General features: G+C 36.3%; 1 protein-coding gene across 1 annotated transcript; it reads right to left on the reverse strand.

Moving 5' to 3' along the window:
• Positions 1–6434: 6434 nt before the first annotated feature.
• Positions 6435–12075, reverse strand: NHD1 (sodium:hydrogen antiporter 1). Its single transcript, XM_087316921.1, has 9 exons — positions 11905–12075; positions 11705–11833; positions 11001–11177; positions 10334–10440; positions 9343–9463; positions 9204–9265; positions 8553–8849; positions 8174–8468; positions 6435–7019 (listed from the first exon to the last, which is right to left on the reverse strand). The coding sequence occupies exons 1-9, from the start codon at positions 12028–12030 to the stop codon at positions 6927–6929; spliced, it is 1407 nt and encodes a 468-aa protein (XP_087173047.1). The 5' UTR covers positions 12031–12075; the 3' UTR covers positions 6435–6926.
• Positions 12076–17643: the final 5568 nt, after the last annotated feature.

Below are 17643 nucleotides of genomic sequence, written 5' to 3' on the forward strand. Positions count from 1 at the left end.
TGTTAATATTTTTTTGGGGGGAGGAATTTTGAGCCTGTCCGCCGGCAACCACGTCAGCAGGGGACCCGTTAACGCCTCCACGTCAGCATACGTGACCTGTCGTCTACTATACACGTCAGCGGCGGGGGGCCCTTCCTGCACGGAAGGCGAACCGAGTGACGTGAACCCTTCAGCCCATCTGGACCGTCGGATCGCGCGAAAACCACGGCGCATCGGGATGATCCCAGCCGTCGCCTCTCGCGCGAATCTTTCGGGACTCGCGAACAAAAAAAGCTTCCACTAAAACGCTTTTCCTTTTTTTCAATTTTTTTTTAAGAAGAAAAATAAAAAAAGTATATAAAACTATTAAATAAAAGAAAAAAAGGCGGGATATTTTATATTCTCTTCGTTTTTATTTTTTTCAACTTTTATTTCGTTGTGATCTCTTCGTAATTGTTTAGTTTTTTTTCTCCTTATCTCTGTCCAAAATATATATATTTGTTTTCGACTTCCAAAGTTTATTTTCGAAGAAAAGTAATAATAATAATAATAGCCCAATCAAATTTGTATCACTAGCCACTACAATTTCCATGGTCTCTGCCTGCAAAATGATAAAAACTCCAAGTCTTGTTAGTTGGGGGTGCACAGGGTGTCATATTTCTTTGGGGCTTCCAAATGTGTTCACACTCGATCAATCAGAGACTTCCTCTTCGCAGACTAAAAGCGTTTCCGACTCGTGTTGCTTTCAAAAAACTTCCTCACGCACCTTCCCTCGATCATCTCTATCTTCTATCTTCACGAATTTCTTCCCTCTCGTGCCTTTCAACTTTTCCATGTCCTCTCAAAATGGCATGCCCAATTGCGACATGAGAACCTACAAGTGGACGCCTGCTCCACCCAACACGAGAATGAATGGGGTGGGGTGGGTGGCATTGGTAAAGGAAAAAGATTATTGTGTTTTTTTGAATATGCGAAACTTCTTATTTGTCCTACACATTTCCTTCTCCGCTCTTCTTCCACATGTAGTGTGTAATGAATGTTGGTTTGGCCCCATCCAACTTCATTTGCTCATTGTAAAGCACTATCACCTTGTTTGCTCCATCTCTCAAGATGCGTGTTTATAAGGATCTAAATTTACAAGAACCAACACCTTCCTATAGCTTCCAATGTTGCAACAATGGTCCTATAATTGTGAGATAATCTTGAACTTCCCTATGAGTGATGATGGGCAACTCCATTGTCGTGAATATATAGATGAGAATGGTCAATAATAGTGTAAAATCCACAAACATGAACACTTGTATCAATAATCACATACATAAATAAGTGATGGAAACAACATAATGCCTCGTGCCAAGCTATGTATGAATAGGAAAGCGTAAAGATATGATTAACCACCTATTTATCAATCGCGAGAAGGAGATTTTTGTACGTGTTCCAATTGTACTTATACAACCTTTTACATCGAGGTTGGGTTCTGTCATGCAAGTTTTGCTTAAGCATCTTTAAATGTGTCTCACAACACTCACATATATAAAAGGGCTACTTCAAGACCTCACACAATTTGCACATTATATTATTTCAATTGTTACTTTCAAAGCATTAGAAGAAACTGCATTTCATAATGAACACATGGAAAACTGCTTCAACAATTTCCAACATTTGTGCCATCATCATTCTTGTGTGTGTTCATAATTCTATTCCTAACAACTAGTTCTCATGATTCAATTTGCTCGTTATGCACAATAGAAAGTAAAACACAAAATTACAATTTTACAATTTTGCTCGTCATGCCTCTCGAGGATACCCTTATCTATTTTTACTACATGAAATGTTGAATCTAGAAACATGCGTAAAAAAGCATGTGCCAATGTATGATTACACTAGTTATACGAATAAATTGTATGAAATTGTAAGCCATGTATATCTATGTAGCTTCATAGGCCAACAACTCTTTCAAATGTAAGTGGCAAGTGGCTAGAGCATGCTCACTTTTTAAACCTTCCCACACATGGGGTAAGAGGTGGTTTAATATATAAAAGAAGTTGGATGGAATGGGGTTTTCAAATTGTATAGCAATTATTATATGGAGTGTGGTTATTGGCATTTGGCACCATGTGTGAGTCTAGTCGTAGACTACCTAAAGCTCTAGTTTAATGACACTCTTTCACATGTCTACTCGTATGACCTTATGGAGCTCAATCATAAGATGCCCGTGCAGAGCACATGTGATTAATTACCTTGATATGAGTTGGTTAATTAAGTCAGCAATCTAACTACTTTGTTCTTCCAAACGAGATTTATAGTTACAAGTTACAACCATGGAGCATGTATAATACATTGTTTTGTCGTTACACTCATTCCTTAAAAAAAATGAGTGATGACATATGAGAGGCTTTTTTAATCAAATACACATTAGGTGTTTTGTGTGTAGTTTCATTTCAAACATTGGAATCTCTAACCATTTTCTCATTAAAGATTAGCAAGAAGTCTAACTCTTTAAAATGTAAATGTCTCAATCTTCAAGAATTATAAGATCACAAAAATCCTTGATATCTCTCCATCCACAATCTTTTAAACACATTTGTGAAGTATTATCGTGGGGCATGTTGAGAAGTTACCAAGTTAAGTGAGATGTGGAAATTGTTGACATATGTTGATATTAGCTAGTCTGATTTATCATTTATCCATATCGAGGGAACTAGCAAATGTGGGCATTCCTACAAGCAAAATATTGAGAATATTTTGCTTCGTATGAACTGAGAGTTAGGTGGTTTTTGAGTGCAACGCACACAAACACACATTGCTAACATAAAATCTTAAATGAAACATACAACAATTGGGACATCATATGTACGCATAAGTATTTCTAATCACAAACAAGAAATGGAACATCAATGCACAACCACGGGTGTTTCTAGCAAAGTAATGTATTGACCACCCAATCATAGTCTATGAAACCCAAGTTTCCATCTACATATTGAAGATGATATTTCATATGCGTTTCTTTGGGAATGCATTGGGAACCTCTCAAAAGAAACAACGGGGTGATTTAGATTGCCAAACACATGGTTTGAATTTTTGCAATGTCTATGGTAGATCATGAACGATATTAAAGAAGTTGTTTTAAATACATTTCATAACCTCTATATTGTTAATATGATTTTATAACCATGTTGATGGATGTTATCGTTAAATATGAATTTTCGAGCCTTTGTGGATGGTTGTATTCCTAATAGGATTGTGACGGGAACTCATTGAAGCCATTTATGGTTGGAACCTAACATTTAAACCTTTTTGATATTATGGATTCCTATTGAGAATGTCAATTATTACAATACAGAATGTATACAAGAGTATGGTATGATTTGTATGTAGGGTGGTCATTACTTTCAAGAAACATAGGAGAAATATTGTTTGGTGGTGATGTCAAAGTGGGTAAAATTATAGTATTGTTTCATGATGTGGTACACTACATATTGAAGCCATATTTTTAATCTACAAGAAAAGCATAAAGTGAATAAAGTCGAAGCATAAAAATCTCGACAATATTCAACACACATACACACTTCATTCAAGAGAAACTCTAGGTTGACGCCCTTAATCCAAAAGTTGAGATGTTTTCATATGCATACAATAAACATTGCTAAAATATGGAAAGCTTTAGGATATATTGGAACAATGTTGCATTTTGTAATCAATAAAAAGAATGTCATTGAACTTATTGGTTGAAATGCATAAGAATATTCTTTTCATTGTCATGAATCGTCAAGCATGATGACGTTTTACGATGCAAAGTTTTACAATACTTTTGTTTCATATACAACCCTGATTTAATACCATGCCAAATGTTGTGTGTGGATGAATACAACAGAGATGCAAGCATTTTTTCAAAAGTCCATTGGTTTAAATCATATTGCACATTAACCTAAGCCTGATAGATAAAATATTAGAAAACATTCCAATGATGTTGGCCAACGTGTAGGTTTTGGAAGCTTTTTATAGACTCTAGCTACAATTTCTTTACTCCAAAAGATATATATGCATACCAAACAACAAAATAGTCCTTTGGGAATTCCATCGATTAAAAACAAAATCGAGTCTCAGCGTGGTCCAAGATATTAAGAATTTCAAAATATTTCGAACTCAATCAAAAGTATGTAGATTTTAGAAACCTTTTGCATATCACCAAGTACTATTTCTTACCTCAAAAGAAATATATAAGGAACAAATTCCAAAATGTGAAAAGAATATGAAAATGTCTCGAATATGTTAACCAAATTTGGAATGTTGAGTTAGGGATAAGTAACATTGATGATTAGATTTCTAAATTCCGATTTTTAGGAGTTGAAACAATGTCACTAATATGATCCAAACCACAAGGAAATATAAATCAAACCCATATGAAGATTAAAATGGCTTCCATCCAGTGACCGGGTGTTGTAACTATGTATAGATATAGTACAAATTACTAGGTTATAGGAGTTGTGTTGGATACTTTTGTTGAAAATGAGGTGGGGATTATGTCCACTTTGGTGAGAAGGCTAGAGTGAGGGTTGCTATATTTTTGGTGGTCTATGATATAATTGTTTGCTAACTAATGCGAAGTAGTGTTTTTTTGGAAAAAAATAAAATGGCATGGACTTATAAAGAATCACCATCTTATCACCTACTACACATAATTTTATCACTTATACATCACTCTATATTAAGGACTCTTTATTAAGGGAGACATGTTGGCCTTTTGGCCATTTCACACTTGTGGAAACAACTCTAAGATGAAGCAAAGAAGATGGCTACCATGCTCTTATTACTAAGGATGAGTGTTGCACTAGAGAGGGAAATGAAGCCATGCCAAAAGTCAATCCCTTAACTCCCTTAGGATTTGCTTCACAATATTAGAAGAGCAAGATAGGATTCTAGGGCATCAACTTGATGAGATTGGGAGTAAACTCGTCCATGCATATCACATGACCATCATTGTGGCAAACCAAAAGGGTTTGGGCTTTCCAATTGCATTGAACAACAATTTGCCCACCTTGCATGACTGATGACACTATTGTTAATGTTCAATGCTTTGAAGACATGTTGTCAGGTCATATCATTACATATGCAAGCCGAACCGTTCTCATAGGAATGACACATGGCGACAATCTGAAGCAACACTAGTTCAACTACATTCACAATATTATGATTAGTTGACAACATACATGCATGTTCACTACAGATGACGTTAATATCGTAGAAAAGATGTTGGCAAAAAGAGTTGAGCACAATTGCATAGATTTATCAATCATTGACTAGTTTAGATAAACTCGTGGACTAGAGAAATAGGGGGAAGGAGTTGTTAGTTGTAGATAGAGACAATTGTGGCTGATTAGTAAGGGTATTATTGAGTGGAATCTTATTTAATGTGTGCACAATTTGGGGTGGGGGTGGGGGGGCCTTGGAGAAATTAGGAGAATTACCCTATGTAATATATTTTCACTAATTTCCTAGTATTCATTGTGAGATTGTTCCTCATTATACTATTTGATGTGACAATTGCATCACTGATCCAACAACCATAGCTAGTAGAAATGTACTTGAGAGCACAAAACAATAAGGTCAAGTATACTATTGATTTTTTTGTACAGTTTGGGACAACCTTGTGTAATGCAATGATGTATTGACAAGTTACATGGGGTTGTACTAATAGCACAAGAGAAGGCATTCATTCAACATAAATAAATAGACTTGATGATGCTATTCATGGGCAAAGGAACTTATAAGCTACAACTTAAGGAAGCAACTTACAATAGCAATGAGAAGCACAAGTAATTAAGGAAGAAGACATCAACAAACTACATAACAATAGGGGTAAGAGTTCATGGTAATCTCTTTCTATACCCAATAGGAATTAAAGCTTTGAAGCTATGGCCACCATCAGCTTATGTATGATATAATCCCTTATTCGAAACATATAGTTGCATCTAAAGTCTACATCTTTTGCAGAGAACTAATGACATGCAAATACTCTAAGGAGCATTTTCACCACTACAATAAATCCAACCATACCATACATTTCAACATAGAGCACATCATGTTTAGCAATTTTCATAATCCTATGGTTTACTTTGATCCTCCACCATGTACTCTACATCATGATAACTGGGTTAGAATGATGCGTGGATACTCGTCATTACAATAAGGATGTTATAAGGTTTTACAGTAACAGCCTATATATTATATAAACTAGAAGGTGAATCACCTCACTACAACTAGTCATTTAATCAAACATTGAAAATTTTACTAGGGATTCCTTCCTGTCAAATCTTAAAAGAAAGCATATGTACAATATTCTATACATACATATACCGCAAAGATCCACGTTTACACAAAAACCTACCACAACCAAGGATTACGTTTGAATTTGCTATTTTTTAATGAAGTAGAATATAATTGGTGGAGTATAGTAAAATAAAATATTATTAACCATTCTTCATTTACGAAAATTTGGCATTCTGTACGCCAATTTAATGGAGTTAACCATGTATAAACTGTCTTATATTATGTTTTTACCGTCTTTTAAGTTTTCACCCATTATTTTATATTTGCTTTGTTGTGTCTGTCCAAAAAGGGGAACCTACTGGTGCCATCAATGCTCCATCAGCTACTTGTCTAAAGAGCTCTCCATAGAATTTAGCAACTGCTGCAACATCTCTTATCTCCTTACAACTATTATCAGAAGGCTCATCTTCAGAGTCTTTACCATGAACTCTGGCATTTCCCATCTTAGCAAATGTAGCTAATGGTCGTGAATCAAATTATTATATAAAAAATTACATGTTCTTGAAATTCTCAATTGAGCAAGAACAGCTATATTTTAACCATAGTCTGGTATCACATAAAATACAAGATTATACCCACAAACCACAGCTGAAAAAAATCATATATCGATATTAATGTTATGCTCCTGGTAGAAACGGAAGGTGCACCTGAGAGGCTGCTATATATGTTACAACACCTGCAACATAACCTGCAAAAGCAAAGCCACTTACCTGCGAAATGATATGTTCATTAGTATTAACAAAAACCTTCAATGAATAGAAGCATATATTGAATATAGCTGTGGGCATCTACATATCTTCTTTGACCATCAATGTATATGAGCAAGCATACAATGCTGGTAGAAAATGAGAACTGAGACAAAATACCACAATGTCTAAGCTACATGTACCAATACTATTATCCAACAAAAACTAACAATGACACAGCCTCCACTGACGGGAGGTATGAAGTACAATATTAGAGAAAGCCAGCCATCCTGTGAACGCCCATTATCCTAGGCTATTATATTTGACCAGACCATGTGCAGGACTATCCAATATTGCATGTATTGCTCCCATCTAGAGATAAACTAAGATGAAAAGAGTGAAATGATCAGAGAATATATCATGAAGTTATAAAAAGAACAGACTTGGATACATCATTGGCCTTCAGGTCACAGTTGTTATAAAGATGGGTCACTATCAGTGCCACTTCTTACACCTACCACCAAACGCAATTCGCAAACACAATTTCAGTGTGATAGGACAAACTAAGGTCTCTTTGTGACTCTTCGACCTGGAGGATGGCTACAACACCCTTTTCATTTGCGCACTTCAAAATAATGGGATATGAAAGTCAAAGATATTTCGGGTTATCCTAGCTAGAGTTCATGCGACTTGATAAATGATAGGAGAAAAACGTGTCCTAGACCATGACCCTTACACCCTTTTTATCATCAAATGAAGGGCATCATCAGTCAACATAGGAGCCCATTTCCTCGCTTCTAATATATCTCTATCTAGGACCTGCTTATGATATGTTGAAGAGAAACCATTTCCAGCTTCCTTGAGTAGATATTGGTCCTTAACATAGGAGTCCATTTCCTCGCTTCTAATATATCTCTATCTAGGACATGCTTATGATATGTTGACGAGAAACCATTTCCAGCTTCCTTGAGTAGATATTGGTCCTCAACTTCACTATTGTAAACATCCAAATACAGTAGGTGGCATTTAAGTAATCTCCTCATTTCACATGCCTCACAATTTTATATATATAATGCAGAGAATAGATTGTGGCCCAAAAATGTCTGAAATGAGATTGTAAAACCATCAAAATATTTCTAACGAGACTTATATGTAAATTCTTGATGAAATTTTCATACCTTCTTCATATACCAAAAGAAATCGGCTCTTTCCATGCCCATAAATGCGACTCCAGCAGCAGACCCAATGATTAGAATGGAACCACCAGTACCAGCACAATAAGCTATCAGTTGCCAAAGTCTAGAATCCATTGGCCAGTCAGACAAGTTATACATTCCCATAGAGGCTGCTACCAAAGGAACATTGTCTATAACTGCAGAAGCAACACCGATGGCACTAGCAATTAGCTCTACACTTGGTATGTGTGTATCCAGATAGGTTGCTAGTTCTCGAAGGACTCCCCCAGCTTGTAAACTGCTCATAAGAATTGCATTTTCAGAACATCTTCATATTAGAATGATAGAAGTCTAGTAAACAATGCAGCCAGGAAAAACAAACCTTCCCACTGAAAGGAGAATTCCAAGGAAAAACAGAACACCCTGTGTGTCTATTCTAGAAAGAGCCTGGGGAACTTTCAGTTTTTGTCTTTCAGAGTCACCATAATGGATTGCATCGGTTAGTAACCAGAGAACACCAAGGCCAAGAAGCATTCCAAGGTATGGAGGAAGACCAGTTAGAGCTTTGAAAACTGGGACAAACAGCAACGCCCCAACACCAACACCAAAGACAAGCTGGCCTCTGGGTGCCATTTGCTCTGTTGACAACATGGGCTTCAGTTCTTTCCCGTTCACATCACTGCACAGCTATCAATTATCAAGAATATTATAAATGAAAAGGAAAACCTCCAAAATATCTCAAAGTTTTTCTTTGACGTTTTTGTTATTTCATGCTGTTAGTCACCCCCCCCCCCCCCCCCTTCCCCCATGAGAGAAAAAAGGGATGAATTGAGCATATAATTCCTCAAATAACACATACTAAGTGACTTCATAACTGCTCAAATACCATACATGATTGCTCAGGAGGAGGTTGCCAAGCCCATTTAGGGAAATAATGAAACCTCACAAGTATTTGGGGAGATAAAGAAAAACTCAAGGTGCTTTGGAGTTTTTTCCTAGATAAAACCCTTGTGGAACCATCTAAGCTACTTGCCTGCTGAGGGAAATCAATGCCAATGGAACAATCAACGACACAGCTGATGGTAAAAATAAGTCCTGCCATACAAACATATAATATATGAGAAGGAATTCTCTACATCTATTTGTATGCTCAAATTCTCATGCCCAGGAACCTGGATAGTTCTGACAGTGGAAATTTGTCCATGAATCCATAACATTGTGGTTGTTACATCTCCTATAGGAGTCCATGCACCACCAGCATTTGCTGCAATAACTACTACTGCTCCAAACAATCTATACATGACAAGTTTTCATTATTAGAATAACTCCAAGTGCATTTTCCAAAGAGCTCATCCAAAATTAATTCTATAAGTCATGTTTAACAAAATTTTGTGAAAGACGCCTCAAGAGAGTCCCCTTCACATGTAAAAAAATTCACTATGGACTAGCTTAACCCATTAATCCCCATCATACATGACACGCGTCAGAGAGGTGGGAAGGAATACTTCCTACAGAGAATGAAGAGTTTGGTAGCTCAAGCTAAGCTTTATAAAATGACAGCCTTTGTTTCTCTCACAGAAAATATTTTCCTGGTAAAATTCTGAACCAAACCTCCTACGGAGAGCAAAGAGTTTGGCAGCTTAGCAAAATTTGGAAACCAAACCTCGTTTAGCAAAATTCATTGTACCATAGCTAGAAAAGGTATACATATGTTATTAATGAGAGGATTCCGTTGCATGATCAGTATGAAGGAAAAAAACTGCAAACCAGCTAAACCCAGCATATACATGTTAAGAGAGATAAATTTCCTTAAAAAAATCTAAAATCTGAATGCTTCAGTTTACTCTCAAAGTTTACTCAAAAGCTTTGATGTCTCTCAGAACCAAATTGCCATCACGCACTAAATCACCACTATTTACAGGCATAAAATAAAATACAATTTAATATATTAAAAAGATAAGAAATATCCACATACAATCATCTAAATCTTTGAAAGATGTTGCTATTGCATAGAGCAAGTTAGGGATAGAACTTTGGACATAAATGAAGTTAGTTGTGAAAATTAAAATCCGTTTTGATATGTTCAAAAGATAGCCAATATCACACAATCACATCTATGAAAATAAAGAGATAGCAGATACAGTAATGCAAATTTGTGAAAACCTTCTCAAATCTCGATCAGGGACAAGTTTGCGAAGAAGTGACACCATCACAATCGTTGAGGTCAGATTGTCAAGTATTGAACTTAAAAAGAAGGTCACAATCCCTATCTGCAGAATATTGTTTCTTATTCAGTACATATTCAGACGGCATTCAAATGAAAACAGATAGTTGAAACTTTTGATTACAGATTAATATAAAACTTCTGCACTTTAAGAAGATATAAAATATTTTCTCCAGTCATTGTGACATCTTTCTGATTATAGCTCTAAATATTAACCTAAATTTTTAAGTGACTACTCACAGCAAGCTAATGGGCTTTCTTTGAGATTATCGGAAGGTAGTATAATATACAACTGATCTGGGTAGTGCAACAAGGATGCATGCTGGAGATCTGATGTGCATGTCACATGAACCAAAAATAACAATGTGACATTACTCTGTAAGTAATGAAGGAAATACTTCAACTATCTAGGTTGGATGCTTCTACAGACACAAAATGTCAGCCATTTCCCAGGTCATTGAATGAGATCATTTGACTTCAAATTTTTATGATCCCCAAAAAGTGCAACATTTATGTAATTTTAACAAAAAACCAATATTTCTGACATATATAAAAGGATCCTAAAATAAATAGTTAGGGAGATAGATAGAAAACTAATTAGCATACCGCCCATAACAGAGTTCGAGGCTTTCGAGTTGTAATTGAGTTGGTAATGAGCTTAAAGCCTTGGTGTGCATCAATGATCTCTACTATCGTCATTGCACCTAGCAGGAAAAAAACAATTTCACTCACTTCTGCAGATGACTCTGTCAGCTGAGCAATGGTCTCATCGGGACTTGCAGCCTGCACAGATAAATTAAATATTAACTTCTTTTTAATTGGTGTTTAAGGTACAAACAAGTCTTCCCTACTGAAAGCATGGATATAGACTGGTGTTAAACCTTCTTCCCTTGTATGTTTTCCTTTCTATTTTTCCTTTTTTTCTTCTTCTTCTTCTTCTCCCATATCTCTCACCCACCAGCCATGTTGGCTTCACATGGGTGTAAAATTAATGAAAAATATTTTGCCTTTGCGGTTTTGAAGCAGTTTAAGCCAATTTTGATGTTTGAAAAGTTATCAGAAGGCTTCCTTTGATTGCAATATTTACCTCACAAACAATGCATGCCACAGATTGGCCATATAAGATGAAATTGCCAAAAAGAATTTAAACAGACAGATTAGAGGAGCGGATTTGCAAATTTAACATGTTTCTCTTTTGACATAATCTAATCTAATTTAGTGAATACGCTACTCTAAGTGTGATGTCTGAAAGTGATTGTGTATTTGTAGATATACTGATGTACAACACACACACGCAGAGGAAGAAATACCCCAGTACTCCGAATGACCCACAAAGTTACAGCCATTAAAAGCCCAACTCCGCTCTTATTAAATGCCAGAGATTCTTCAAAAATAACTCCGGCATAGCCCAATATGAAGACTATTATCATAGCCAAATCCTGCATTAAGTAGAAGCGTCATAATCGTACTAGATAAGAATCTGTAAGAAACAAATACAACGAAGCAATACCTGGTTCTCTGCCACCCATGAATGGTTAATTATTGCAGCTCCAGCAAGAACACCTGTACTTATAGCAATAAATTTGAGCAAATCTGTTTTGGGCTTATAGTTTGATTCATATTCAAATGAACTCATCTCATCCACAGAGCATAAGGGATCACAGACATCTGAAGTAAGATCCTGCAAGCAATAACCCCATAATAAAAAATAAAGTACTTTCTCTATAAAGTACAGTTCATTCCAGAAAGAATTTGACCCTAGATTGAAGTTTTGTTAACATGCATAATCTCGTAAGGCCTACCCCTTCGGTAAACTATTATTAAGACCATTGTCAAGCCATTAAGGGTTTACCATAAGCAGAACTATCTCAAACCAGCAAAAGAATATGGCCATCTTATTGAGAAGAAAGCATGTGCTCCACTTTCCTAACAAGTTAGAACCTTTGTGAGAAATGCAGGGTTGCATATGTTAGCGCAGGGAAACATTGTTTATTTGTAATAATTTCTAAAATAGAATTTCCCCCTCTGCCTTCTTCCCTCTTGCGTTTCCCAATTTCTGACAAAAGTACACTCGGATCCTCCATAATACTTCATTATGTTACAACTTTAAAGTTATTATTATGTTTAAATACATAATATGCAAATTATGTTGTTTAATATCATAAATTAATATGTGGATTAACTATGTCATAGTTATGCACATTTTACATTCTACAAATTAACTTATGTTTTCCAGTTACTCAATAGTGCAACAGCTAAAGACATTTTTTTTTGGAAATATTTCATTGGCAGGGCGGGCACCAGATTTTACTACTCCAATCTATGCTTTTGAATTAATTTTTCTATGTTAATAGAGGTTTGTTGAAGTGCTTAATGAGGAAAGGAGAACAAATTGGATGATGTACCCTTCAATCCATTAATAGCAGTTACGGGATGAGTTATGAATCTTCTATTGATTCTCTAATCTATGCAAGAACAGACTTAATAACAGATACAGGACAACTTACAAGTCTTACAATGTTTTCTAATCTATCTACGATTCATTTGAGACAGCAATAGGCACTGTTAGGCCAATTGATGTGCAAAGTTAATTTGAGCAGTTATAAAATGTTGGTAGTGTTGATTTCCTCTACTGCCCAAAGTAAGACGAAGCTATTTAGTTTCCAAACATAAAGCCAGTTGAGCAAAATTTATGCCCATGCCATAACTACTGCATGGAAGGTATTTGTGACTGAGGGTCTGCTTCAAACACTCTTATCAATGTTACAAGTGATACTCTCAACTATTGTAAACCGTTTCAGTATCAAGGGGATCATGAGACAATAAACCATTTGATAATCCGCCAAACTATGAGCTGGTGTATATGTTTACCAGCTCAGTAATTCCAGTTAAAATTTTCCTAGGTACGATTAACTACTGCATGGAAGGTATTTGTGACTGAGGGTCTGCTTCAAACACTCTTATCAATGTTACAAGTGATACTCTCAACTATTGTAAACCGTTTCAGTATCAAGGGGATCATGAGACAATAAACCATTTGATAATCCGCCAAACTATGAGCTGGTGTATATGTTTACCAGCTCAGTAATTCCAGTTAAAATTTTCCTAGGTACGATTAACTACTGCATGGAAGGTATTTGTGACTGAGGGTCTGCTTCAAACACTCTTATCAATGTTACAAGTGATACTCTCAACTATTGTAAACCGTTTCAGTATCAAGGGGATCATGAGACAATAAACCATTTGATAATCCGCCAAACTATGAGCTGGTGTATATGTTTACCAGCTCAGTAATTCCAGTTAAAATTTTCCTAGGTACGATTAGCCACCTTTCAAAACATCTAGGTAAACCATAAATTCAATCAGTCAAGTAGCTGAAGTTCTGTACCCAGGTGGCAGTGTTTCTGAATCAGCAACAAACTTATTAAGTGACTAGTTAATTCAAGAACTAGATAATAACCACTAGAAATAGTGTTGTCACAAGGAAGTCTTACATAAATTCTCTTTTATGGCATTTTTCTGTTTTTACTTTCTTCTCAAAACTCTTGAATCAGTTCCCTATGCCAGACGAGTGACGGATGACTGGTCCCCTCAGTGCGTGGTTGGTCATGTGTGGAGATGTGGGTGTCTAATTGAAAATTGTGCCCCATAAAGTCGTTTAAAAGTTATAAGTGAACGAGCTAAGACTTTCTCTAAGAGGCAACATTTTACACCATTAGATACTTTCTTATTCAAACAAACCTCTTTTTTAATGTAAAATTTAATTCAATTTCAGATAGAGAATTATTTAGAGTGCGGGAATCATAGTTGATTTTGTCTCTTTGTTCGTTATGTGATCAGTGCAATATACATTGGAAGCTCTACATACGAGTTTCAGTTGTTGAAATAGGATTAAACTGCTGGCTGTGTTTCTAGGGGTTTGTTGTATATATAAGGTTATTTGAGGTAATATTTTTCCACAAATTTCTGTAAAAAATAAAAATATGAAACTTCAGCATTGGAGAGGACAAGAAATTGGAGAGATTTTCTGTACCAGTAAGAGCATAAACATAGTGATTGATTTCAAGAATATTTCAGAGAACGCGCCCAAACACAGCAATTTGCATAAAGAAAGGACATTTATCATCTATACTAGTAAATTATGCATGTGGCATCTGACTCAAACCAGACATATTTAATACTGTTAACAAAATATCACAAAGGTATAGGGGTCAAACAGAGATTTTATACAGTTTTGTAAAAGAGACCAAACACTGTTTCTTTTGGCATAAAAGAAATAGTAGAATATTTTCAGATATTATTAACAACGCACGCATGCAGGATATAGACTCAAATTAAAAAAGAAACTATGTTTCAAACAAATGGATTGCAATCAAAATTTTCGATAGAAGGACAGAAGATGCTTTAGAAGAAACAAAGCGTATACTTTTTAATAAAAGGATTTTCGTTTTGGAAATCAGAAGGCTGATTTTGTCTCAGAACTTACAGATCCTATACTTCTGAGAAAAGAATTCCAAAATCAAAGTTTTGGATAGAGAAGTAAAATGATTTGCCTCAGGACATAAATAGTTTACACTTTTAACAATAGGAATTTGAGATCGAATTTTTTAATAGAAAGACAGGCGGTGTTTCAGAATGTACAGGTTCCAAACAAAAATACGGATTTGCTTCACAAATGCAGAACTTACAGTTTCAACAAAAGGAATGTAAGAACAGGAAATACAAGAGAATTGAGCAAGTTTTGAAACTGAAAGAGAGAGTGAAAACTAGCCTCAGGAAGGTTAGCGGAAGGAGGATCATCCCTCTCTGTTGAAGAAGAAGCTCGAACGACGAGAGGATGGAAGAAGAAACGGGAGCTTGAAGAAGAAGAATTGCTTCCATGGCGAAAAAATGGAGAATTCTTTGACAGTGACGAGATTCCTCCTCTACTTATGCGAGTGCTGATGCGGATCGAATCCGTTCTGGAAAAGGAGGAGGAAGAGATGATGAGGCGAGAAGGATGATACTGATCTCTGCTACAGATACAGCGCGGTACAGAAGAAGAAGAAGATGGAGACGGTGATGGTGATGGTGATGGAGATGGAAGCTTCAATATCTGCTGAAGACATGGTTGTGCCATCGCCATAGCCAGCCACCTGTTCGCGAGCGCCTCGCTGTCGCTGTCGCTCTGTGTCAGGCAAATATCATCATTACCAATTTGGTGTTGGAGGGGGAGAGGAGAGTAGGAGGAGTTTAAAACTAAAGAGGAAAAACCTCAGCCTTTCCTTTCCTTCCCAGAACTAAATGTGTGTGTGGACTGAGAGATGTACGTATTTATTAATCTATATGTATGTACTATGTATGTATATAACAATGAGTTTCCTAGTAGTCTATACATACATACGTGTATATATATATATAATAGAGAGTGTCCTGTGGACACACATTCATTCTCTTCGCCTCTCGAGACGCCCACACCCACCACACTCGCAAACCGCAATAGAGGAGGAATTAGAATTAGAATTGGAATTTTTATCATCCATAAAGAGGCCAATTTTGACCTATGGGACCAGAGTATACATGTGTTCTTGATATACGTCTCCTTCCTAAGAAGGGGTATTCATATGTTGAAGCACAAAGTCTCTATGTGTTAATAAAGCATACACATATGAGCTCAACCTTCTAGGTGGTGTCTTAAGTATGGATCTTAAGTTATCACTCCCTCTTAGTATGTCAACATATTTTGAACGAATTGCACTATATGTGGAGCATGTGAAGAGCAAGTGACATTCATCCTCTACCATGCCTTCATTGCATACTTTACATGACTTCAAATTCGTTACATTTTGATTCCATGATGCCACTTCTATACCTAACTTGTGAGATCGAGTGTGAAGTAGTGTAAGGGCTCTGTGAGCATTGCTACTCATATTGGTAATGAGATAAGGTTGGATACGATCAATATACATTCTTGCTTTATATTGAGACCAACATTCAGGGTTGACATTTGCAATGTAGTATTCTAGCTTTGTCCCCTTAGCATCCTCTCACTTCATCCTTAATGATTCCACCAACCTTTTCCTCAATCATTACATATTGCATAGCATTGCCTGAAAGCTCTAAAAGATCATCCACACACCCCATCTTCTAAACCATTTCTTTATGTCAACAACCCAACCAGATGAGAGAATCTTACTTTTATGATTCTTTTTTAGCTTACATCCAACATCCCAAGAAAGATGTGGTAATCGATGATTCAACATATTCTTGACTTTTGTAATGTATTTATATACTCTTTGGAGTGCCAATAGTTCTATGGGTCGAACACCCGTTTCCAAGAGCATAACCTGGTAAGAGGTAGTGCATTTAACTCCTAATTGCCTCCTTAAAAACATCTTTTGAATTTTCTCAATCTCGTTCCATGCATTAAGAGAGATGGTGCCACCCCATACTTCTACTTCATAAAGCAATACTTGAGTTACCATGGCATTGAACAACATTAATTTTACTTCCCATCCACAAGTATCACTTTGGTTGCATTGGTTCTCCAAAAGGTAATATGATTTCCAACCGGCTTGGAGTCTAGAATCAAAGCATGCACTCCATTTATTTGTGGCAGGTACATCAATACCAAGATATTTAAAGCTTTGAACAATTTGTATAGGGGGGGGGGGGGGGGGAGAGAGAGAGAGAGAGAACACAAATAACAACATTTCCTTAACGAGTGTCAGAGTTGATGAGCACAAAAGAGTTTATTGTTCGTCGGTAGATGAAAGAGCAATGCCGAGCAGAAGTACAACAGAGGCGTAAGTGGAGGTCACAAAGCCTATTGCCTGTCAAAATGCTACAACTGTTGCTACACCATGTGACGTTGCTCGGTGTTGACAAAACAAGCCTTGATAGGCTTCATACCTATCACTACCCTTTTCCCTTCTTTCACACAAACTTACCCCCACCCCTAAGAGCTTTATGTCACACCCTTTGGAGGGGAGAACTTTATGTTCCAAAAATACCCTCTAAATTTAAGATATACCCAAAAAAGTCCTAAAATCTACCCCCTTTTCCGCTCATATACATAAAGATGTAACTTATCCAATCAGGCAAAAAAAAGACTCGTGTGATCTAGGGATAGATGTATGTAGATCGCATATCTAGCCATCAAAAAGCACTATCATGAAGTGTGGATATTGATGCAAATCACACATCCTAGCAAAAAAAAGGAAACATATATGTAGTGATTACATCTTATAAAAACATCCCATATATGGAT

The sequence above is a fragment of the Azolla caroliniana genome, unplaced genomic scaffold (assembly GCF_043228905.1).
Source record: "Azolla caroliniana isolate FFs.n. ecotype wild unplaced genomic scaffold, voAzoCaro1.0.p SCAF_3, whole genome shotgun sequence".
In the NCBI taxonomy this organism is placed as follows: domain Eukaryota; kingdom Viridiplantae; phylum Streptophyta; class Polypodiopsida; order Salviniales; family Salviniaceae; genus Azolla; species Azolla caroliniana.

What these genes read in the sequence shown, in the direction of transcription:
- NHD1 (XM_087316921.1), bottom strand. Translation starts at nt 12,030, where the DNA reads ATGAGTTCATTTGAATATGAATCAAACTATAAGCCCAAAACAGATTTG. An exon ending in CATGGGTGGCAGAGAACCAG is followed by an intron (nt 11,834 to 11,904) that starts GTATTGCTTCGT and finishes TACTTAATGCAG; the next exon opens with GATTTGGCTATGATAATAGT. An exon ending in CCACTGTCAGAACTATCCAG is followed by an intron (nt 9,266 to 9,342) that starts GTTCCTGGGCAT and finishes TTTGTATGGCAG; the next exon opens with GACTTATTTTTACCATCAGC.